Source organism: Gordionus sp. m RMFG-2023, chromosome 1, assembly GCF_954871325.1.
Source record: "Gordionus sp. m RMFG-2023 chromosome 1, tfGorSpeb1-WG-v2, whole genome shotgun sequence".
Classification (NCBI taxonomy): domain Eukaryota; kingdom Metazoa; phylum Nematomorpha; class Gordioida; order Chordodea; family Parachordodidae; genus Gordionus; species Gordionus sp. m RMFG-2023.
The window spans coordinates 18,087,050-18,113,919 of NC_088775.1; the positions used below are offsets into that span (position 1 = coordinate 18,087,050).

The window sequence follows — 26,870 nt, forward strand, 5'->3', positions numbered from 1 at the left end:
ATTTTTTAACCAAAATGGGTATAAATATAGATTGTAAACATGTTAGATTAGAATTTCATGAAGATGTACCATAAAAAAGTGACAATTGTCATAATCGTTATTTTATAACTTTTTAAATTTTTTTTGACGTAAATGTGCTAAAATAAGTATTGCTAACATGTTAAAATAAAATTTCAGTGAAAATGTACCTTATTTAAGTGACGATTGTCATAATCTTTATTTTTAAAGTTTTTTGAATTTTTTTGACGCAAATGGTTAAAAATATAGATTGTAAACATGTTAAATTAAAATTTCATGAAGATGTACCATAGAAAAGTAACAATTGTCATAATCGTTATTTTATAACTTTTTGAATTTTTTTGACGTAAATGGGCTAAAATAAGTATTGCAAACATGTTTAAATAAAATTTCAGTGAAGATGTACCCTAGATAAGTGACAATTGTCATAATCGTTATTTTTAAACTTTTTTGAAATTTTTTGACGCAAATGGGTAAACATAGATAGTAAACATGTTAAATTAAAATTTCATGAGGATGCACCATAGAAAGGTGACAATTGTCATAATCGTTATTTTTAAAATTATTTGAATTTTTAGACGCAAATGGGCAAAAATATAAATTGTTTATATGTTAAAATAAAAATTCAGTGAAAATGTACCTTATTTAAGTGACGATTGCCATAATCGTTGTTAATAAGGTTTTTTGAATATTTTTGTTGCAAATGGGTTAAAATATAGATTGTAAACATGCTAAATTAAAATTTCATGAAAATATACCATTGAAAAGTGACAATTTTTATAATCGTTAATTTTAAAGTTCTTTGATGTAAATGGGTTAAAATATAGAATGTAATCCATTTTAACCATAATAAAATCTTAACATTAAATTTATATTATGTTGATTGTATCATATTACTAAATAATATTCATATGGTTTTTAAGTTCTTTCTATAAAAATGCTACCCTGAATTCAGACTCAGCACTATTTTGCCAGGAGTATACAAAAATATTTGCTAACTGTGAATGCAAGGTTATACATTTTTATAATGTAGAATTAAAATTTATTAATTAAAGGAATAAGATTGTGAATCCATAGCTTAAAAGTTTAGAATTTAACATAGGTTACAACTATCTTTAATAATCACTTTGCATATTTTTATCAAATTTTAAGCAGGATAAAAGAAACAACGATTATGAGAATGAAAATATCGATTTGTTTTTTTTGTTTGGACTGAAATTTTTTTAACATGTTAACAATTTATATTTTTGTCCAATTGCGTCAAACAATTCAAAAACTTTAAAATTAACGATTATGACTATTGTCACTTATCTAGGGTACATCTTCACTGAAATATTATTTTAACATGTTAGCAATTTATATTTTAGCCCATTTGCTTCAAAAAAATTTAAAAACTTTTAAAAATAACGATTATGACAATTGTCATTTTTATAAGGTCCGTGAAGTTGGCCCCACACTTTTTGATTTCAATGGTTTATCAGTTGGACTGATTTGTACCGTTTTCAGTTGGATTTGTACCAGCACCGTTTTTGAGATATTCAAAGAACAAAATGGGGGGCCAACTTCACGACAGGCCCCCAACTTTTGAACTTAAAAATAAAAAGTGCATAGGTCGATAGAGAATGATTTGTACCGTTTTCAGTTCGATTTGTACCATCACCGTTTTTCAGCTATTCCGTTAAAAATATGGCACCAAAAATAAAAAACACTCATAATTTATTTTTTTTAACGTTCATTATTTATTTCAGTAATCAAATTTTAAACCTTATATTATAGCGTGAAGTTAGCCCCCCCCCCCGATATTCAAAATGTGAGATTTTTCAAATTTTTAAAACGGGATTGATTTGTACCCGATTTGTACCGTTTCAAGCTCGATTTGTACCATCACCGTTTTTGAGATATTCAAAGAACAAAATGGGAGGCCAACTTCACGACAGCCCCCCAACTTTTGAACTTAAAAATAAAAAGTGCATAGGTCGATAGAGAATGATTTGTACCGTTTTCAGTTCGATTTGTACCATCACCGTTTTTGAGATATTCAAAGAACAAAATGGAGGAAGGGGGGGGGACTTCACGACAGCTCCCCAACTTTTGAATTTTAAAATAAAAAGGGTATAGGTCGATAGAAAATGATTTGTACCGTTTTCAGATTAATTTGTACTATACAATTTTCCAGCTATTTGAGCGTTTAAAATATGGCGCCAAAAATAAAAAACACTCAAAGTTTTTTTAAAAAAAATTTCTTAACGTACAACGATTGAGAATTTTTTTTCTCTTCCTAATGATACCTTAAATTAAGTTTTAGCTCCATTATATATTTCGGAAATCAAATTTTAAACCTTATATTATAGCGTGAAGTTAGCCCCCCCGATATTCAAATTTTTAAAACGGGATTGAATTGTATCTGATTTGTAGCGTTTCAAACTCGATTTGTACCATTACCGTTTTTAACTATTGACCATTAAAAATATGGCACCAAAAATAAAAAACACTCAAATTTTTTTTTTAAAAATTTCTTAACGTACAACGATAGATAATTTTTTTCTCTTCCTAATGATGCCTCAAATTAAGCTTTATCTTCATTATTTGCGGAAATCAAATTTTAAACCTTATATTATAGCGTGAAGTTAGCCCCCCCCTCCGATATTCAAAATTTGAGATTTTTCAAATTTTTAAAACGGAATTGATTTGTACCGTTTTAAACGCGATTTGTTCTATTACCGTTTTCCAGCTATTTACCGTTAAAAATATGGCGCCAAAAATAAAAAACACTCAAATTTTTTTTTATAACCTACAAACGATAGAGAATTTTTTTCTCTTCCTAATGATGCCTCAAATTATGCCTTATCTTTATTATAAAGCTTTGTGTATATTTTAAATATTTTTACAAACAAAGTCATTAACATGTTGTAATATTTTTCAATTAGTATACATGTTGATATATTTTTAACGTGGGTATTAATACGATAAAATTATCAGTGACCCGGAGTGAACCATAACGAACCGTTAAACCATTATAAACCGTTTATATAATAATTTTTTGAAGGAGTAAAATTATAAAAAAAAGTTAAGCCGGTTCAGTTTTTATAAAAAATTTTCTATCGTTTGTACGTTAAAAAATTTTTTAAAAAAAATAAATTTTGAGTGTTTTTTATTTTTGGCGCCATATTTTTAACGATCAATAGCTGGAAAACGGTAACAGTACAAATCGAGTTTGAAAGGTACAAATCGGCTACAAATCAATCCCGTTTTAAAAATTTGAAAAATCTCAAATTTTAAATATCGAGGGGGCTAACTTCACGCTATAATATAAGGTTTAAAATTTGATTACCGAAATAAATAATGAAGATAAAGCTTAATTTGACATCATTAGGAAGAGAAAAAAATTCTCTATCGTTACGTTAAAAAAAATTTTAAAAAAATAAATTTTGAGTGTTTTTTATTTTTGGCGCCATATTTTTAACGGTCATAGCTGGAAAACGGTAATAGTACAAATCGAGCTTGAAACGGTTCAAATCGGGTACAAATATATCCCGTTTTAAAAATTTGAAAAATCTCACATTTTGAATATCAGGGGGGGGGGCTAACTTTACGCTATAATATAAGGTTTAAAATTTGATTTCCGTAATAAATAATGAAGATAAAGCTTAATTTGAGTCATCATTAGGAAGAGAAAAAAATTCTCTATCGTTGTACGTTAAGAAATTAAAAAAAAATTTGAGTGTTTTTTATTTTTGGCGCCATATTTTTAACGGTCAATAGCTGGAAAACGGTAATAGTACAAATCGAGCTTAAAACGGTACAAATCGGTACAAATAATTCTCTATCGACCTATCCACTTTTTATTTTTAAGTTCAAAATTTGGGGGGCTGTCGTGAAGTTGGCCCTCCATTTTGTTCTTTAAATATCTCAAAAACGGTGATGGTACAAATCGAACTGAAAACGGTACAAATCGGGTACAAATCAGTCCAACTGATAAACCATTGAAAATCATAAAGTGTAGGGCCAACGACCTACTTTTATATGGTACATCTTCATGAAATTTTACATTTTTCAATCTATATTTTACCCTTTTGTATCAAAAATTTCAAAAAACTTTAAAAACAACGATTATGACAATTGTCACTTATCTATAGTCCATCTTAATTGATATTTTATTTTAACATGTTAGCAATTTCTATTTTTTCCCATTTGCTTCAAAAAACTTTAAAAATAACGATTATGACAATTGTCACTTATCTAGGGTACATCTTCACTGTAGTTTTATTTAAACATGTTAGCAATTTATTTTTTGCCCATTTGCGTCAAAAAAATTTAAAAAACTTTAAAAATGATTATGACAATTGTCACTTATCTTGGGTACATCTTCACTGAAGTTTTTATTAAACATGTTATCAATACTTATTTTGGCCCATATACGTCAAAAAAGTTTAAAAATAACGATTATTACTTTTCTGTGGTACATCTTCATGAAATTTTAATTTGACAAGTTTACAATCTATATTTTTACCCATTTGCATCAAAAAAATTCAAAAAACTTTAAAAATAAGGATTATGACAATTGTCACTTATCTAGGGTACATCTTCACTGAAGTTTTATTAATACATGTTAACAATACTTATTTTAACCGATTTACGTCAAAAAAATTTAAAAAACTTTAAAAATAACGATTATGATAATTGTCACTTTTATATGGTGCATCTTAATTAAAATTTTAATTTAACATGTTAAAAATACATATCTTACCGTATAAAAAATCTAATATGTTTAAAAATACCGTATATGATAATTGTCATTTTTCCAAGGAACATCTTCAAAACGAATATAAAAATTGTCAGATTAAATTATTATCCTTAAAAAGATCATATACATAAATAAGTTAAATAAAAATATTTAAAAAAAATATTATTTAGAAAACCCACCTCTTTTAATATACTTAAAAAATCGATAATTTTACAAAAATGATTAAAAAAAACTATAAAAGATTTCACCTAAAAGATTGTTTATTTATAATAAAATTCCAGAGTTGTTAAAAGATACTTTTTAGATGTATCTAGATACCGATACAATTTAAAATGCATCTATATACAGATACAATTTAAAATGTATCTATATACAAATACATTTTATATTATACTCTTAGATAAGGTTTGAATATACCTAAATTAGGATTCTATTATGAAAATTCATGAAATGATCTAAAAAATTATTGACTCGATACCACATTTATCAAAATATAACTAAAATAATGATTTAATATAAATAATTATTATATATCATTAATAAAATAATATAATATATGATTAAATGATTATAAATAATTATTAGATTTCAGTAATAAAATATTTTCAAAATTTTGGTCATTAAGACATCTATACTAAAAAGTCTTTCAACAGGGGCGCTGGAAGGGATTGTGGTGTTATATTTAATGAATAACATTTTTATATCAGGATATTGTTTAAAAATACTAAAATCTATCTCGGCATTCATTTTTGAAAAAACTATTTAAAATTATTATCAGAATTTAAATCATTAACAATTATATCTCCGCTGGGATACTGAAAAAAGATATTAAATTATTGGTTTTTTTACACAGGTTTATGATTCTGATATTCCAAAATCCTGAGCAGTAGTATAAAGATCTGATATTGATATTGGTGCAACTGTTTCTTCATCTTCCAGATCATCTATGGATTCACTAATATTTTCAATTGGCTTGAAAACTCTATCATAAATAAGTAATATTATGTTTATATTTATAATAAAATAAACCTAAAAGACTTAATAAAGTTTTTGCATTATTAGTAATGCTCTTTGAGATTTTATTTTGTATGCAATAATCCTTTGCTATATCTTGTAAATTTTTTGCTATTTTATCATATGTATGCTTACCAGTCATTCTTTTACAAGCCAACGCTACATTTTTTCTTTCCAAACTTGGATCTATATAGTGTGCAGTGACTCCTATGTATGAACTAAAAATTAACATTTCTTAAAACTGCTCAAATAATTTGTTTGTAATTAAATTATTATACAAATTTAAATGTTAGCTATACCGGCGATAGGCACTCCAACAATCTGCTGTTGTACATATTAACGATGGTTCTATTAGACTTTTAATGATTTCTTTTTTTTCATTCTCCCATCTTTGGGAGATTCTAGCAACCACTGTCTGTCGGCAAATTATATTTTTTTTGTGGAGCTAATTTTTGATCATTTTTATAAATGATGGATTTTCAACAATTGAAAATGGCTGAATGCTATTTATAATAAAATCAGTTATTAAATCATCTAAAGTGGTTTGGGTTAAAGTCTGAGGTCTCTTGTAAAAAAACAATGGACGATGAGCCTAGTCCAATATTTTCTTTAATAGGTTTTTTCTCCTTCCCCTTTTTTATTTAGATTATGAGTGTTTGATGTTTTCTCTTAAAATTTAAAATTGTAAATATTTATTTAGTATCTATACCCTTAAATGTTTTACAATGTTGCAAGTTGAGGTAATGCTAACTGAAATTTGCATATTTTTTGGTAGACATGGCAAACATTTTACTAACAGAGATTTGTTTTCTTTATTTTGAGATATTATTTTAAAATATGGTCTATAAATTGGCCATGGAAGAATGTCGTCATTTTCGTCATCAATATTAATCTTAAAAATTAATATAATAGAATAAAATAAAATACCAATTCCATTGCAATTAAATGGCAAATTCCTTGAGATGGATTGTAATATCAGAATTTGCTTGTTATTGATAACTCGGACATAATATTTAATTAATATTTTTATATTCTTTTTTATATATAAGTTTTAATATTTTATATATATATAATTTTTATATATTAATATTAAGTTATATGCTCATATGAAATAAAATAAATTTTACATTCAAGTATTTTTATTTATAATATAAAAAAGCGTTAAATAGAAGTTTATCAAATTGTATCTTAAAATGTATCTAAAAACAGATATAGATACCTCTAAAATAATATCTAGATACAGATACTTTAATCAAAAATCTATCTAGATACAGATACCACATTTTTATATCTAGATACTTGTATCTAGATATTTTAACAACTCTGTAAAATTCACAAAAGAATTCCTCAAAAAAGATTTAAAATTTTTATCAAAATATGTTTAAAAATCTTTTTGTACTTGAAAAAATATTTTTTGCTTAAAATTTTGGGCGTGTGAAAATCACTAATAAATTGTAACAAAAATAATATTACAATAGTAGCATATCATTTTTTTTATTAAAAAAATATCAAATAAAAGAAATCCATTTTTAATTTCATAATATAATAATATAAATAAAAATAAAAAAATAATAATAGGCCGCGTTATATTTCGCTAAATAGTTTTCGCTATATTGTCTTCGCGATTTATGTTTCGCGATATTGACATCGCTATAAAATTTTCGCGATAAAAATTTCGCTCTAATGTATTCGCTCTAAAGGTTTCGCCATGAGAGTTTCGCTATAAAAAATTCGCGATATTTGTTTCGCTATATTCACGGAAAAATATTCGCTAATATGGATTCGCGATAAAAGTTTCGCTATAAAATTCATTCGCGATAAACGACATTCGCGAAAAAGTGTTTCGCTATAAAAGTTTCGCTGAATTGACATGGAACCGATTATGACATATTTTACAAGTTATTATATTTTTAACTGATTTAATATATTTTGTACTTCAGTTTATATACTTTTTACAAATAATCTAAATACATCAATTAATTAACATACACAATTAACAATATATTTGAAACAATTAATCATATTATTAATTGCCTTTTGATGTTAATTAATTCTATTACATCTACTTTCTCCTTTTTGGGCTCTCGAATTTAAACAGTATAAATTGTTTTCTTATCCTTTTTGGATAACGTCTACTTGTATTTTCCTCTACCACGGGTTGATCTATACTGTCGATTTCCATCTTATCATTTATGCTAGTATATTGGTTATTGAGTCTTGTATCGGATCTGTCTTTGGTCATCGAATCTTGCATAGGATCAATGTCTTTGGTCATCGAGTCGTGCATAGGATCAATGTCTTTGGAAATAGAGAAGTCTTGTATAGGATCACTTTCATCCATTCTTGGTGTAGTTTGCATCTTTTCTCCTTCTCTTCCTTCCTCTATTTTTTAAATCGTAATCTTCTAACCTATGTTTTAACTGATTAATATGTCTTCTCCATAACCCTAATTTAGTTTTAGCTAAAAACGTTATTGTCCTGTTCTTTTAACGATGATACCTGGTATCCAAATATCCTTTTTAAAATCTTTTGCATATATTTTCTCATTTATATTAAAAACCTGGTAACTGGGGTATGTAATGAGGATTAATTAATTTTATTAATTGTAAGGGTCCTGTATGTTTTTTTTGTGGTTATTTGTGGCGTATTTCGATAATTGAACAGAAAATCTTGTATTTTATTATAATCGATATATTTTTAAAAAAATTTTTAAAAAGTTTGTACTAACCACTCCGCCTCTCCGTTGGATCTAGGGTGGTACGGGGCACTATATACATTTCTAATTGATAATTATTTGCAAAATAAACTGAATTCTCAACTTTGAAATGGGGGCCCATTATCCATAACAATCGTATTGGGGTAACCGAGAATAGCAAAAAGTCTTAACAATATTTTTTAAAAATTAATTGTCGACAGTTTTTGTATTTCAGGCCATTTACTAAAACTATATTATTACTAGATTTAAATCTCCGTTAATTGGTCCAGCAAAATCTAAATGAATTCTTCCCTATGGTTTATTTGTGGAGGGCCATTTCCCTATGATCGTTTTACCCCCAGGGTTATTTGTTTGACCTAATTCACAATCCTTACCATGTACTTCGATGTCGTTAATATTCGGCCACCATACGTTCTCTTGGGCCAATAATTTTGTTTTAGTATGACCCTGATGCCCCATATTTAAAAAAGACAATATTTTTACTTGTAATTTTTTTGGAATTATGGTTCTTAATCCACAAAATACCCTGCCTCCATCGTGAGTTCATTTCGGCGCTGGAAAAACGGTTTTAGATTTTCCTCTATTATCTTCAGCCACCCGATTGCAATGTAACGTGAAACCTTTGATAATACCGGGTCATTTCTTGTGTATGATTTTATATCTAACGCTGAAATAAATTGTGGAGCATCCGATACTATTAAATGGTTTACCCTCAATTGGGAAACTAGACAGCATTACTATTTTTTTTCGTCCCTCAAAGTTGCAATTCATAATCATAATTTGCTAGTAATAATGACCATCTTATTAATCTTGATGACATATCCGTTATTCTTTTATGAGAATTAAGTAACGTTATAAGTGGTTTATGATCAGTGATTATAGTAAAATGTTTACCAATTAAATATTGTTTAAATTTAATTAATCCAAATGTAATTGCTAAAACCTCACGCTCTATCTGACTGTAATTCCGTTCGGCAGTATTTAATGTTCGAGACACGAATCCAATCGGTTTCTCCTCTTTGTTAATGATATGAGATAGAACTGCTCCTATTCCATGTTGGGACGCATCAGCAGCTAGAATTATCTGTTTTTCCGGATCATAATGATATGAAATTGGTGCTTCTGACATTAATTTTTTAAATTTATTAACTACTTTTGTTTCATTATCTGTCCATTTCCATGGCACATTTTTCCTTAAAAGCCTACATAACGGAGCGGCGAAAGTCGAAAAATTGTTTATAAATTTTTGATTATAATTAATTTTACCGATAAAAGCTTGTAATTTTTTAACGATTTTTGGTAACGGTGCGTCTAAAATTGCATTGGCATTCTTATTTGTTTTTGTGATTCCCTCTTCGCTAATGGTATGACCTAAAATTTCAATCTCTTTAAAAAAAATTTATATTCAAAATGGAGACTGCCTATCCTGTGTCAATTAAAAAATTAATATATCTTTTATCTATCAATAATTTCACCTTAAATTTTTTTCGCGACTTCTCTGGAGAATCCCAATCCTCAAAACTTTCTTGCTCCTTTTCTGGGACATCTATCGTTCCAATATATTCTTTCTTACCACGATTTCTTCTCCATATATTTTGTAGATGTTTTATTCCACAGTTACGATAAATTGTATTTAAATTTGGGCAATTTGGTTTTATATGTTTTTTTAATCTACAACAATAACAAATAATTTTTCATACTGATTTATTTTTGTCATACGGCTCCCTTGTCACTGTTTTCGCAATTTTATTAATCTTCTTTCCTGCCGATAATTTTTCATATGAAATCATTCCGTTGTCTATATTGAGGTAGCGATTTGTACAGCCTTTTCCCATGTCAAATCTGGCGTGTTTATTTATTTCATTAATATTTTTTCATTAGTAATTCCCTACACTCGTTTATCCCGCTACTGTATTATACATCTCTTTAAAATCACAACTTTTCTTTTATCTATAATTTATTTATATATTCTGTAATCGTTTCTCCTTTTTCTTGTTCCGTTTTAAAAAAATAATATCTCTCTTTATTTTGGGTTCCATTTTAAAATTTTGGATGCTTAGTTTTAACGTCGTAACCTTCCCCATTTGAAGAAAGTTTTAAATTTTACTCTTCCTTTAAGGAATACCTTATTAAATTCGTTTTTCAAAGTGATTTCAAATGTAAAACTGTATTTTTATCCTTTTTTTTATATTAAAACTTTGTAAAAAAATATAATTTAGGGTTTGATTGGCGGATTATTGTGCAATTTTACCGTGGAAGAAGGTTGGATACCAATCAACAAAAATTTATGGTATAATAAAAAATAATTCGGCGTATAAATATTTTTTTCTTTAAATTTTCACTTAGAAATAAGTTATAGTTACAACACTAGCCATCATATTAGAGACCTGCAAGAGATCCATTTTTTCGCCACACCCTTAGAAAAATAGCATTTACCCTATAGAAATATCAAATAACCTAAAATTTATGAATTTTTTACGTATATGTTATGAGAAAGTATCTAAAATAAACGAAATAATAAAATATAGATAATATACAAGCAAACCATGATTTATCATTCCTAAAATAAATAATAATTTTCTCACCCGGTTTTAATTTTTTGATTGGGTCTAGTTTTGCAAAGCTTTACTCAAACTAGATGATAATCGGTCAATCATACGAATACGCCTTATTCACCTCAGTTGTTTTAATTGACTACTATCTCTACACTATTGAAAGACTCGCTTATTTTTTCTATAATCTATTACACAAGTTTTATCGATACATTAAAATATCCATATATTTTTTAGGTCTTTGTCTTATAACTTTGTCACCGCATCCTTATCTTTTCTACTTATATTGGTTTGCCTTTTCCTAATTCGCGTTTTAAGATGGTGGGATGGAACACCTTTTCAATATGTCGGTAAATATTTTTTACACAATTATCATATTTATTGTAAAATTTATTCTATAATAATTATCTTTTTAATTTCAAATATTTAATTTTTTAGTCTAGCATAAGGATCTATTAATAATAGGATTAAAAAAATAAAATAGGAGAATATTTCATTCGCATAGATACAAAAAAGATGATTTTTTTAAAAAAAACAATTTTTAAAGATATTATATAATTTTATTAATCAGTAATCTTAACAATACATTTTTATTCACATTTTAGCATAAAGCAACAATGGAGTAATTTGGACATAAACCATCATTCAGGTGTTCTAAACAAGCGTCTTTTCTAAAGACGCCATTGTTGAAACAAAACATTGCTATCACAATAATTCGGCCCAATTATTTAATGAAAAATTCTTGGCCCGAATTATTCACTTAGCATCTCTTTATTAATTTTTTTTATCGGTTTAAAATTTTATTATATTTGTTTTTTTTTTAAAATATTTTTTATGTGTTATTTTAATATAAATTAATATGTAAATTTTTAATATATATTTTTTTATAATATAAAATGATTTGTTAAGACAAAAATGAATTAATGACATTGTTTTTAAGGCCCTTTTTTCGAACCGAATTTGTCCTGGTTTTTTATTCTTTTATTTTTCTTTATAATGCAAGGCCAACGATATCAGCGTGATCGCTAAAGGGAGACCTCTCCCTTAGAGCGCCCCAATCAAGTAAATTTGACTTTTTCTAGGGCGTCTGAATGAAATGCTAAGTCGTCGCCATGATTTGAATATTAGGATGATAATTAGAATACCAACATTTTAATTAATATTGTTTGATTTTTTTATTTCAATAAAATTTCATTTTTATTCAAAATATAAAAGGGTTAAATCCATTACTCATATATATTGGACACGAAGTTATGAGAGATTATTTTCCGTTCAACTTGCACCTAACGAAGATATTTCATTCACTTCAGAATTCACATTTTTTCTTCTTTTCGCAAGATGTCTGGGCCACCTTTTTATGGATCATTATAGGATGGAGACTTTATAAAAAAAGATTATTCATCTCAATTTAAGAAGCTTTAATATATTTAATATTCTTTATACACAAATTATAAGTATTTCAAAAATATTGTTTCGCATATTAATATAAATGTTAAATTAAAATATTTTATTATAAAATTGTATCGTTATACATATTTTTAAATTTATTTTTATATAAATATTATATTATGTTAATTATGAATATAGTACGTTATATTTTTTTGTCAAAATTAGATATTACTTTTTAAACAATCATTACTTTTATATCTCATTTTTTAGAAATAATTATTAATTGAACTTTATTATGCTCATAATATATAGTTATTCAAATTAAAATATTTTTGAGGTATTTTTGTATTAGTCGAAATAAAATGTTTTCGAAACAAAACCGCAATTAAAAAAACCAAAAGATGCTTTTACACCAATGCAAAATATACTTTGGTCTAGCTCTAATCACACTTAATAAATCTGGCTAGCCTTAAAGTTGGCCTCAGACTAATTATTCGATTCACATTTTATATACAAATGAACAGCACAATTATTAGAATCGAACACGAATAAAATGGTATATATAATTGATATATCATCTTATTAGAAATATCTTAGACTGGAATGGAAATGATTTATTAAACAATATAAATATAATATTATAAACCTTATAATTTCTCTCTTCTATTTCCATAAACTTCTAAAATATGAATAGAATAAAATAAAGTTAATACGATAATGAATAGTTAATGATAAAAAGCTTTATAGGATAATTAATTTATGATTTTCATTTTAAATAGAAATATATTATTTGCTTTTTTAAATATTATAATTTAAAAAATCTATCTGTTTTAGTTGGATGCTTCATGAAGGATAGGATTGGGATCGACATTCGGATGGACTTTTACCATCTCAATGGTTTTATATAATATCTGTTGAATTAATTTTTTAAAACTATTCATAATCTAGTTGGGTTTTATTTATTTAACATTACTGTAAAGTTGTTAAAGCTCTATTCGGGTCGATTTTAAAAACGACTCGAATAACATTTTAAGCACAATGATATTATGTAAGCCTTAGGGTTTGCCAAATAGAGATCCAGAAATATCCAAGCTTGCATTATATTATTTTAGCTAAAATCTTATCGTTTTTAAAAAGCGATTTGAATCGGGCTTTTTAACAACCCAATTACGGTAACTACAAATCTATTCATGGGATGCTAATAAAGAAAACATTATGTAATAGCAACAACATATTTTTATTCTTGGTAAAACAATGCAATATTATAATAAGTACATAGACTGGCGATTCATAGATTAAAATGCATTTTTAAGGGTTGTGAAATGCAAATCAGGTGGCGAAACTTATATATTAAATTCTTGATTAATTTTTACATAAAATTTTAAAATTGTTTACACGGGAAATCAAAATTGCTAGTCACGATTTTTATTGAAACACATTTAAATGAATGAATCGTTTGTTTAGGTAGTATTACATGTAGAGCTGCCGATTAACTTATTATTGTTATGTTGCATTTTTTATGTACCGAGATTTGTGCATAAATTATTTTAATTTTATCTCATATTAAGACGTTTGACGTATTTTTCGTAAATTGTTGTTAAACGGCTCGATTTAGCCTAAATTAAAATTTCTAGCCAAAATAATATACTATTTTCAAGATTTCGTTAATGTGCAAATTTTCTACCATCTTCATAAGATAAATCTCCAGACTTACGTGATATTTTGGGTGTTAGCAGTTTTTAAAAATTTAGCAACACTAGTTATAAGAGACGTCAGGTGATTATAATAAAAATGAACCTGTTGTATTAAAATTGAAAATATATTATAATATATTTACATAGGATTAACATTTTTTAGTTAAAAAAAGAGACGTTATAACATTCTTAAAGGTCCCTCGGGTGTAGTTTTAAATAGTTCGATTTGAGCTGATTTTTAGAAACGACTAACTCATGCCATATATGAGCAAAATCTGGAATAAAATAATGAATTAGCCATTTTTAAAAATCTGCTCAAATCGAGCAGTTTAACAGCACTACTCGGGTGTTATTCCTAATGCTTAAATTTTCATTTTTTTAATATTTTGTATAATAATTAAAATAAAATATATAATTTATTTCTTAAATATTAATATTTATTTACTCTGTCTACCAAACAGATCGACTCACCAATTTAAGATATATTATTACCATATTGTGCTTTTAAAAGTTAAGCAGACTTCATGCTTAAGGCTGCATCACTAGATTCACATTTATATAATATTTTAAAATAGAACTCGATTTTAAAGAAAAGATACTTCTTATCTTTATTTACCTTTACTTAATGGAATAAAAGGATTGAGGCAGAGAATGATTTTTGCATATGGCACAGTTAATTCCAGACGAAAATCTATCAATCATGAAAGATGATAAAAAAATAGTTAAAAACCGCATTATCGTGAAATAGATGAAGATGGCATCGTTGCCATTAAAATGGAAAAATGATCTATATAGCTTAAAAATTTTCATTACTCAGATTATGTCTTGGAGTATGAAAAGAATCAGAAAGATTGCGATTATAATCAAAATATGAATTGTGTATTTGTTTGACCATTTAAATTGATATTATCGGACGAATATAAAAAGTATCAAATGGTATAAAAAAAATAATTTATTTTGTCATTATAATAAATTCACATTTTAGATGTAGGAATTATAGATTATTTGTACAGCAGACAAATTATCCAACACCATCTAAAAAGCGCCCATGGAGATTAGGAAATGTGCCTCCTCATCTTTACCTATTGGATCAGAAAATGTGTTCATTGTTTAACAGTAGAGGATAAACATCGTTCAGATAGGAGATGCATAGTTTGTGACGTGGCGCTGTCTTTTAACAAAATTGTGTTAAATCGTAATAAATAATAAATCTTGTAAAGTATAGCAGATGTCATACTTTTTGGTAATATCTTTAAAATATTTACTTTTTTGAAAAAAATTTTGATTTTGCAAAATAGGACCTTTTTTGTTAGTAACCTCTGTGCAAGGAAGGGTTAAAAAATATATATCTTTAGATAAAAATTTGAACATTCTGAAAATCGAGAATTTTTATAAATAAATGGGTTCCACGTCAATTCGGTGCAGAAAATTCGGCGCGGCGTCAATTCGTCGCATCGACAATTCAGCGCGGCGACAATTCGGCGCAACGTCAATTCAGCGCGGCGACAACTCAGCGCGTATCTAATACAGTTGCAATTTATTATAAATTTATTAGTATAAAAAAAGGATGATTAAATAGAAATGATTTTGAATGTTGGTCATATTAATTATTTTTTCGTATTTTTTTTACAAAAATCTCAATTTTATTTACTAAATGTGTAGTATCAATAAAAAAAATTAACAACCAATATTTATACCGATTTCCTTGCTGGACCAATTTACCACATTATAAGGTAGGGGAGACAGGGGATAGTCGGACCGATTTTTATAAAATTGGCTATAGTTCCTGGTAGGGGTGGGACCAATACCAATATAATATTGGTTTACAATACCAATACCAATATAAACCAATATATAATTATATATTGGTATTGTTTTTACAACCAATACCAATTACCTAAATATATTGGTTTTGAAATATTGTTTAAATACAATTTTACTTAATACCAATACCAATATTAAAAATTAAAAATAGATAAATACATAAAATTATTTGGTTTTATCGTGGATAATTATATCGTGGATAATTATATCGTGGATAATTATATCGTGGATAATTATATCGTGGATAATTATATCGTGGTATTTTTTTTACTTTCATTCATAAACATATTACATCTGTTATTTCTTCCAAATATTCCTGTGATATCAATATTGGTGTTATTTATAATTATAGTTTATTTTTATTATGGAAGTAAGTTTTCTATATGATATCTATCAATTTTATCTATTTATTCATTTAGGATATTATAATGAATGAAAACCAAATCGAGTTAATAAATATAGATAATGATGTTGATACTAATAATAATATCGATAATGAACAAGAAGAATCAACGATATCTAATAAAAGACGAAATACAGCAAAAATCTGGGAATTTTATACTAGTTGTGATAACAAAAAAAAGGCTATTTGTAATAAATGTAAAAAAAATTATCTATTCCCAATTTTGGAACCTCAGGATTATGGACACATCTTAAATCCATCCACCCAACTTTATATAAGAAATGTGAACAAATAAATAATGGCAGTAAAAAAATTAACACCATAAAATCATTTTTAATTAATGTAAATAATAAAGCTAATTTAAATAATTTAATTATGGACTTTTTTATTCAAAATAATTTAGCCTTTTCAATGGTTGAAAATGAGTCATTTAAAAATTTAATAAGCTTTTGCAACCCCTCATTAACATTAATTTCTAGAAAAACACTTAAAAAAGAAATTATGAAACATTATCATAGTTCTTTTATCAATTTAAAATCTGTACTTTCTAAAATTACTTCTAAATTTTCTTTAACAATGGACATTTGGTCCTCTCCAAATAAAATACCCTTTATGGGCATAACCATTCATTATATTGATACTGATTTTAAATTAATTAATCATTTATTAGATTTTATTCCTTTTTAAATCAGCACATAATGCTATTAATATTTATAATATTTTTAATTCTGTATTAAAAGTAAAATTTGAAATTGATTTTTTTGTATTACATTAGATAATGCTAATAATAATTTAGCATTTTTAAAATTTTAAAACTAAAAGACAATTTTGATAATGTGTGCAAATGTTTTTGCCATATTATCCATTTGTCTATCATGGCTGCATTGGAACCTCTAAATCCAACTTTAAAAAAAATAAGAAATTTTTAAAAAATTTTTAAACTTTCTATATCTAAATTTAATAAACTTGAAAAAATATATCTTGAAAAAAATCCAAATTTAAAATTTCCTCACCCTATTTTGGATATATTAACACGTTGGAATTCAACGTACCAAATGCTCTCGAAAGGGCTATATTTCTCAAACCTTATCTCACAATATATACCAATCATTAACAAAATACTAATGAAGAATATTATATTAGTGCCTTAGCTTGGAATAATATTGAAATATACCGAGAATTTTTAGAACCATTTAATTTTGCTACAGAGAGGGCCTCATGTGCTAATACTCCATCAGTTTCAAGAATCATTCCTTTATATTCCAGTATTTTTGAGCACGTTGAGAGTTATAATAATAATCCTAATGCTATTTTAAAGACAGCTTCATTAGCTGCCTTGACAAAACTTAATAAATACTATAATTTTAATAAACACCTATATATTATTTCAACAATGATTGACCCAAGGTTTAAACTATCAAGTCACTTATTAAAGCATAATAGTATAGAAACTCTTATTGGAATATAATATTTATAAAACAAATAATTACAATTCAGCTGAACCTACAAATGAAACACAAAATAACAAAAAATTATTTTTTTTTGACAAAATATATCAGGTTGAACCTAGTCACAACAATAATAACTTAGAAATAAGCAAATATGTGGATGAAGCCACAATTTGTAATGATACAAATCCATTAGACTGGTGGAAATTAAATAAAAATAGATATCCAATATTATCAAAAATTGCCAGAGATTATCTTGCAATTCCAGCTTCTTCATCTAGCTCTGAAAGGGCTTTTTCAGAAGGAAGGTATATTATAACAGATCAACGTTGTTCACTACATGAGCATACTATCCAAGCTTGCCTGTGCTTAAAAAGTTGGATGCGCATGAAGGATTCTTCTTAAATACATAAAATTTTTTCTTTATATTACAATCTTTTGCACTATATTTTATATAAATAGAAAATTATGTTACATTTTTAGTGTATTCATTTTGCTATATTCTTTGTGCTAAATAAAAAGTTTCAAAATATACGTTTATTATTTGATTGGTTTGTTGATTTCAAAAATATATTAGTTTAAAAAAAGAATTTGGACTTAGTAAAATTTTGGGAGTTGGTTCTTAGCCCTGTTTTTATGGTAATGCTTCATTTTTTTTCCATGTTTATTTAAAACTAGAAATTAAGAGTTTTATAATCACTATTTCTATTCTTTTAATTAGTAATTTGAATTTAAACCAATACCAATATAAACCAATATATACCAATATAAACCAATACCAATAGCAATACCAATACAAGAAATAGAAAATATTGTTTAAACCAATACCAATATTTTAGACCCAATACCAATACCAATACAATATTTTGTTATATTGGGTTTTTAATATTGGTTCCCAGCCCTAGTTCCTGGTTTTTTAGATATATAAAAAAAATATATGATTAGATACCTAAAACTATACTCTATAAAGGTTCCTTATAAAAAATTTTAAGAATATAATCATTTTTTTTTGAATTTTACTTTTTGTAAAAGAACAATTTTGTTCAACAAGCCCCAATAGCGGGTAAATTAAGGCTTATATATAAAAATTGAAACTTAATTTTGGTTAATTTAATAAACATTTTGTATTTTTTTCATTAATAACTGCCATAATTGACGTGTATGGTTTAGCAAGCCCTGTTAACTCTGAATTTCTGGATATAATAAATACTCATAAAACTTTCTCAAATTATAAAAACTTCATCAATATTTTATTTCTTAAATAAAATTTTTAATAATTATTTCAAAAGATTTTTTGTCTATAGACGTAAACTAATAAAAACTATATTATGATAAAATTTTAACCTTCTGGTGTATTTAATTTTAAGATGAGATTAAGTGGTTTGCCAAGCCCCGGTACCTAACCCCAGTCTCCCCTATTTTGATTAGTAGCCAATATTATGTAAGCGAGATTTTGCGCTAAATGTAAGAAAAGTTTGGACTTCTATCTCTAATCTTATATGTTATTATGGCTAAAATCTTAATCGACCCAAATCGGACGTTTAACAACACTAATGTTGATCCAATAAAATTCAAATTAAGACTGATTCATTTTTTAGATTTATTAAAAATCCTTAAAATAATTCTATTAATCATTTTATATATATTATGTTTAACTAATTTTTTCTATTATAAAATAATCAAAAACGAATTAACGCACAAAGGCAATTTCATGGCTGTTTAGATGCTAAGAAATCATAATATCTCTTTTATGTCCAAAATGTTTATTAAATTAACCTAAATTAAGTTTCAATTTTTATATATAATTTTCTTCAATTTATAAGTATTATGATATTTTTAACAATAAAACAATAAAATTATTCTATACGTATCATTATTAATAAATAAAAATGCATTTCAATTTATTATGGCTAAAAAACCAATGATTTAGGAAGCCCCTTGAATTTGCCTCACCCCGTTATTGGGGCTTTTTGGATATTATTTTTACTTTTTCAAAAAGTAAAATTTAAAAAAAATGATTATATTCTTAAAATTTTTATAAGGTACCTTTATAGAGTATAGTTTTAGGAGGTATCTAATCATATATTATTTTTTATATTATCTAAAAAAATCAGGAGCTCAATTTTGTAAAAATCGGTCCGACTAACCCCAGTCTCCCCTACCTTATAATGTGGTAAATTGGTCCAGCAAGGAAATCGGTATAAATATTGGTTGTTAATTTTTTTATTGATATTACACATTTAGTAAATAAAATTGAGATTTTTGTAAAAAAAAAATACGAAGAAATAATTAATATGACCAACATTCAAAATCATTTCTATTTAATCATCCTTTTTTTTATACTAATAAATTTATAATAAATTGCAACTGTATTAGATACGCGCCGAATTGACGTTGCGCTGAATTGACGTTGCGCCGAATTGTCGCCGCGCTGAATTGATGATGCGCCGAATTGACGCCGCGCCGAGTTTTCCGCGTCGAATTGACGTGATACCAAATAAATGATTTAGTTTTATTATTAATTCGATTTGGCCACATTTATTATTTATACTTTGAAACAAGACTCTTCGATTATTACTATAAATACGGCATAAATCAATATTAATTAATAAATCCTTCCAACTTTGTTTATAAATATTTTATAATAGATAAAAGATGGCGTTTATTATTGAACAAAAAATAGAATCTTTAAACCATATGGAATAGTATGATTTTTTTGCAAATCTGGGGTGACCTGTGTAATTGGTACCTATACGTCTCTGATATAGTATAATAATTATTATCTTTTTAATTTCTAATATTTAAATTTTTTTTAGGATATGATTAACCCTTGAGTAATATAAGAAAAAGGAACTCGATTGAATTGGGTATGTCAAACTTAATAACTCACTCAGAATTAAAAATTTTTTAATCTCTACATTAAGCTTTAATTTTTTTTAAACCAATATAGCGAGTTTGAATAAATAATATTAATTTTAAATTCTGTAAATATTTGTGCAAAGTATCAAAAATAAATCAATTTTATATTTTTACCATAAATATACTTAAAACATGCCATAATTTGATTTTTAACAAAAATTATAGGGACTAAATATCTGTTTTTGCTTCCAACAAGTTTATATCTTAAAAACTATTCAATAAAAAAAGCCTCAAACTATACAGTGACAGTTTATCTTAGCATGGTTTTTTATAGTAAAAATTTAAAAAAATTTAAAGTCAAGGGTTAAATTTGTATTAAAGAGAATTTCAAAAACAATTTTTAATTACTTAACGATATACTTTTATTTAGTGTGGCCTATATTCATTTTTGAAAAATCAGCTGTACAATATTTATTTTGAGGACCCAACCCATCATTTAGGTGTATTAAATAAGCCTTTTATCTCCTCCAGCGATGCAGTTGTTTTTAATTATATATATTTTTTAAATATTGAAAAATAGCATTCGTAAATCCATATAATGTTGTTTAAAAAGCTAGTTATTAGAACCGAATTTGTCCTGGGTTTTCTTTAATTCATCTTTAAAAAGCCGATTTAGACTCAGCGGAAACGTTAAAAGGAGACAGAATTTCCTTTAGAACACCTAAGTCAAATAAATAAGATTGTTCTTTAACATCTGAAATAAATGGATGCCGGCTCAAACTGATTTGGATATTCAAAGAAAGAATGCCAAAATTTTTTATTGTTATTTTTTTAAAGGATATAATTTATATGTTTTGATAAAAAATAAATTTTATTCAAGAGAATTATTTAAGGATTAAATCTATTACTCATGTCATATATATTGAGCACAAAGTTTTTAAAGATTATTTCTCGTTCAACCTGCACACGGCCTAGTCAAGGGGGAAGAAATTTGTCTGTTATCGTTAATAACTTTTTAGATATTAAGGTTTCCTCCCTACACCTCCACCCCCTTCTCCTCTAAAAATGCATACATTGTATTTTATCACCATAAACAAAAATTTAAAAGAAAAATTTGTAAAAGTTAAAAATTTATTAAAATAACGACTATAATTTAGAATTTTTAGAAAAAAAAGCGTTAAAGGTGAAAAACCCAAATTATTTTTATAAAAATCTAACATAGCCAAAGTCTTACTATAAGTTGATCTAAAGACCCTCAATAAAATATTTGTGGGAAAAATTTACTTAGTGCCCCCCCCCCCATTTTAGCTACGCCTATGAACCGCATCTAATAAAAATGTTTAATTCACTCTGAAATTCCCATTTTTCCTATTTTTTTAAATGTCTGGGCCACCATTTTATGAGTGGAGACTAACAATAAAAAAAAATTTCTGATTTGAACTATAATATATTTAATTTTACACTTTATAGATTGCTCAAAATAAAAGTAACTTTAATGTTTCTCGTATGAACTCTGAATCTTATATTAAAAATATCATATATAGTATTTTTTATAAATTTATGTCTTTTTGGGATATAAAATACAGGGGTATTTCGGAATCTCGAAATTTTATATCATCTATTAAGAGCAATTTTTTAAATTTTATGTCTGATTTGACTAAAAATGTATTCCAGCATATGTAGAATAAGGGTTCGTCCAAAGTCAAAATTTCATTTAAAAAAATTAGTTCATTATTGAAATTTACGAAATCGAATGAGAATCATTTTTTAAAAGGAAAAGTTTTAACCATGAATTTAAGGCATATTTACATTTAAATTTGGTGTATTTTTTAATTTATATGAATCTATTAAAAAGTTAACTACAAAATTGTCTAAAAATCAATGTTGGTATTCTATTAGTACCGGAATACATTTTAGTTCAAATCAGATTTTGAAATTTAGAAATTTTGTCTTCAGAAATTGATATGATTCCGAATCCCAATCAATTACATATAATAATATTATCACTGACGATGGATTCATTACAAGTGTACATCGATTATGACACCATTTTGATTATGCCTAGCATATATATATTTAAAATTTTAATGTACGTTATAAAATAACATACTCTGCCTCACAATTATTCCAAGACTATTCTCACAAGAAAATATGTATTTACCAAGCCAAATTTAAATTTAAACCTTTATGGATTCTATATAAGTTACCAACTACACTTTAAAATACATTATTATAAATGAATCGTCTGTCTGGGTATTATTATATGTCATATATCTAGACATGTGCGCCGCCGCCGGTGGTTTTTGAGCACGCCGACGCCGCCGCCAAAAAAATGTTGGCGCTCAATACGCCGCCGCCGATATAAAAATTCGGCGGCGTGGCAGCGTGATACATATTTTTTTTTATTATAAATAATATTTATGAATTGTAATTAAAGGAAAAATATTAAATATTTTTTGAATTATTAAAAAATGCGATTTTATTTTTTAAAATCAATTAATATTATTTGCTATAAATTTGATTTGTAACAATCCATATAATACACTTTCGCTCACTTTGGGCAGGTCTATGACCAACGTGCTAGATAAAATAAGATTAGGACATTAAAATAGAAAAGGTATTGATACTATTCTAGCTTTTATTCTTTTAATTTTTGATGCTTCAAATATTTTTAATAAAACCATAATGCAATTTACAACTCGTTATATAAAATTTATTTTTTATCATAAAAGGTAATTTTAATTAATGATTTTTATTTTGTTGCCATTATAACATATATAAAAATAGCTGGACTAAAACAATTATAATGGATGCAGCATTGCAATACCAGTGGCGTAGACAAGGGGGGGGGGGTTTGGGGTCGAACCCCCCCTTCCCCCCATGGAAATTTTTTTTTTTTTTAAAAATGTTTTTTTTTAAATTTTTTTTTCTTTTTTTTTTTTTTTATAAAATAAAAAATTATTATTTTTTTATTGCGAATAATTATATTTAAAAAACGGTTTCAATTTAGAGAAATAAGATAATATATTATATATAATACAATATGAATATGAATATCACAATGAAATATATTTATAAAAAAAGGAGTTTTAATTTTAAATGATCACATCGTTTAAAAATATATATAAATTATATGAACTAAAATATTAAATAACAATAAAAGAATAAAGATATATTGTATGTAAATAATTTCTGGCATAGTTAAATTTATTAAATAACAATAAAGATATTTTGTAAATATTTTCTGGCTTGGCATAGTTAAATTAGATATTTAAAAATTTAATTATTAAATATATATTTTTAAACTATATAGATAGTTTGTAAATTTTAATTTTTTATAATTTTTAAATATGGATATCCGTAAGTTTTTTCGTCAACAACAAAAAGAAAAAGGTAAATAAAAATTTAAAAATTTAAGTTGTGTAATTTGAATTAGAAATGTATATAGATATAGATGTTGCTCTTGCTAGTAAAAATCAGCCATCAGTTGAGTTTGTTTTCGTTGTATCCTCAGATGACGAAGGTAATGGTATTATTTATAATATCTTTTATTTAAATCTTGCAATTAGAAAGACCAAAATCGATCAAGAATAATTATAATTATTGATGCTATCATTTGGTAGGGAGGCAGGGCTTGGCGTTAAGAGCTCATAGGATATCTTCTGGCCCCCTAACGCTTACATCCCCTTCTCACAATGAAGGAAATTTCAAGGAATTATTGAAATTTTTATGTAATAATAATGACAACTACCTAAAGCTTTTTGAAAGCTCCTCTAAAATGCTACTTACCTAAGTCTCACTATTCAAAATGAAATAATATCAATATGCAATCAGTTTATATTAAAGGAAGTTTCTTCAAAAGTCAAAGCATCACCATTTTTTAGTGTTTTGGCGGATGAAACTTCCGATATTGGTAATATTGAACAACTAATTATAAAATGAAGGAACTAATTGTTCAATATATTGAATTACCTGACACTAAGTCAGAAACGATTGCTAATCAAATTATTAAATCACTTCAAAACCTGGATTTAAATTTAAATCTACTGAGAGGCCAAGGGTACGATGGAGCTCCCTCGATGAGTGGGCATGTTAAAGGGGTCCAGTCAAGAATTAGAGAGCTTTATAGCACAGCTCTTTATGTTCACTGCAGTTCACATTGCCTGAATTTGATGATAACTGAGGCATGTGAAATTAGAGACATCCGGAACAGTTTACATAAAAAGATTTTGATTTAATTGAAATTTATTAGATTTTATTATGTATTATAGATATCTTTATATAATTTTTATATATTTTTCAAAATTTAGAAACAATATCGTCGGTTTGTGACTTCTTTACCCCACCCAAGAAGAGGGAGATTTTTACCCAAACGTTCGATGAAATTGATTCAAAAAATTCAAAAAAAAAATTCAAAAGATTTTGTCCCACAAGATTCATTGAAAGACAACAATCGGTGAAGGTTTTCATCGAGTTATATGAGGTTATTTTTGCGGCAATAGAATCATACATATTACGCAAAGAAAAAGATTCCGCAGATGCGGAAAATCTTTTACAGGCTATTACGAAGCCTCAATTTTTAATTTCAATTCAATGTGTTTATTTTTTTATTTAATTATACATATGATTTTAGCAAAATGTTACAAAAAATTGATTTGGATTTAAGGGAGGTTATGAATAGGGCAAAGGATATTGTTGAAATATTAACAAATATCAGAGATAATGCGGATGAAAAATTTCACGAAATATATGAGAAAGTAAAGGAGATCGCTAATATGTTTGGGATTGAAATTTTTAAACCTAGAGTAGTTTCTAGACAATCCAATCGCGCAAATATTGATGCATCTACGATTGAGAATTTTTATAAAATTAACATTTTTATTCCACTTATTGATACATTTTTATTTCAATTAAAGGAAAGATTTATAAGTCACAATTTTATTTTAAAAAGCTTTTATTTTCTTTTGCCGGTTGAGTCTGAATTGTTGATTACACTTGAAACGCGAGAGGATATTAAGAACATCTCAGAGTTTTATTCTGATGATTTATTAGGGTCGTATGATAAGTTACTTTGTGATGTCGAATTTTGGTATAAAAATGTACTCTTTGAGACCAAAAAATGCTTTGCAGGCCCTTTCCATGTGTAATTGCACTTTAGATTCCCTGCCCAATATCAAAACATTGTTTTTTATTTTAGCTACTTTACCGATTAGTACCTGCACTAATGAAAGGTCTTTTTCAACTTTGAAAAGGTTAAAAACCTATTTAAGAAATAGCACCGGTGAAAACCGTTTAAATGGATTAGCCCTATTAAATATTTATAAGGAGATTATTCTAGATAAAAATTTGATTCTAGATGAATTAGCCAAATCTCAGAGAAAAGTAGACCTCTCTTTATAAATTCAAATCATATAATTGTAATATTTTCTTAGTCATAAAATTTTTAAATGTAAAACTTAATTATAATGAATTTTTAGTCATGATATTTTTATACTATATTTAATAATAGTATTGCACCTGCAATAAGAATTATTTATATAATATACTCATTTGTATTAAATATAACTGTTAAATTATATTTTTTTAAATTGCATACAAGAATTACTTATATTTTATTGTAATTTTATTTTTTTAAAATATGGATATTTACAATCAATTTTTAAAATAGTAATCTGTATAAAATTTCTAATTTTGAAATTTATTTTTTGTATATAAAATAAACACATAGTTAAATAAAGGGTTTATACTAAATAAAATTGTTAAATTGTATTTTTTTAGCAAGAATTACATATTTTATTTTTTTAAAATATAGTTATTTACATTCAATTTTTAATATAATAATCTGTATAAAATTTATATATTTTGAAATTTATTTTTTTATATATTATTAAAATAAATACATAGTTAAATAAATAAAGTTAATAAAAAATAAAATCTCTGCAAAATATTGTTATATGCAAAAATTTAATTAAAATAATTATTTTTAACATAGAATAAGATATATTGAGTTGATCACAAAATTGGAAGGTTTGGGGGGAGGCAAATTTTTTTTACATCGAATAGATTGAATTAATATACAATTTACTAAACATTGATAACATTTTCAAAATAATGCTTTCAGTCGCTTATTAATTATAAATTTGGCAAAAATTTTAATTCTAATATTTTTTAATAATTATGCTGGCCTGGGTATAATACACAAAATATTG

At 26.0% G+C, this 26,870-nt stretch overlaps 1 protein-coding gene across 8 annotated transcripts in view; it reads left to right on the plus strand.

The window, feature by feature from the left end:
* LOC135922857 (heparan-alpha-glucosaminide N-acetyltransferase-like) overlaps nt 1-12,642 on the plus strand; it is a 41,650-nt gene extending 29,008 nt beyond the window's left edge. For 5 of the 8 annotated variants that reach the window (XM_065457353.1, XM_065457354.1, XM_065457356.1 and 2 more), the window contains 3 exons: nt 10,712-10,782; nt 11,282-11,394; nt 12,260-12,642. In XM_065457353.1, coding sequence (XP_065313425.1) covers nt 10,712-10,782; nt 11,282-11,394; nt 12,260-12,456 — 381 coding nt within the window. In that variant the 3' untranslated portion in view covers nt 12,457-12,642. Of the gene's footprint in view, nt 1-10,711; nt 10,783-11,281; nt 11,395-11,649; nt 11,694-12,047 lie in introns of those variants that run through there. The other 3 variants (XR_010571054.1, XM_065457355.1, XR_010571055.1) reach the window with 3 other exon arrangements.
* Nucleotides 12,643-26,870: the final 14,228 nt, after the last annotated feature.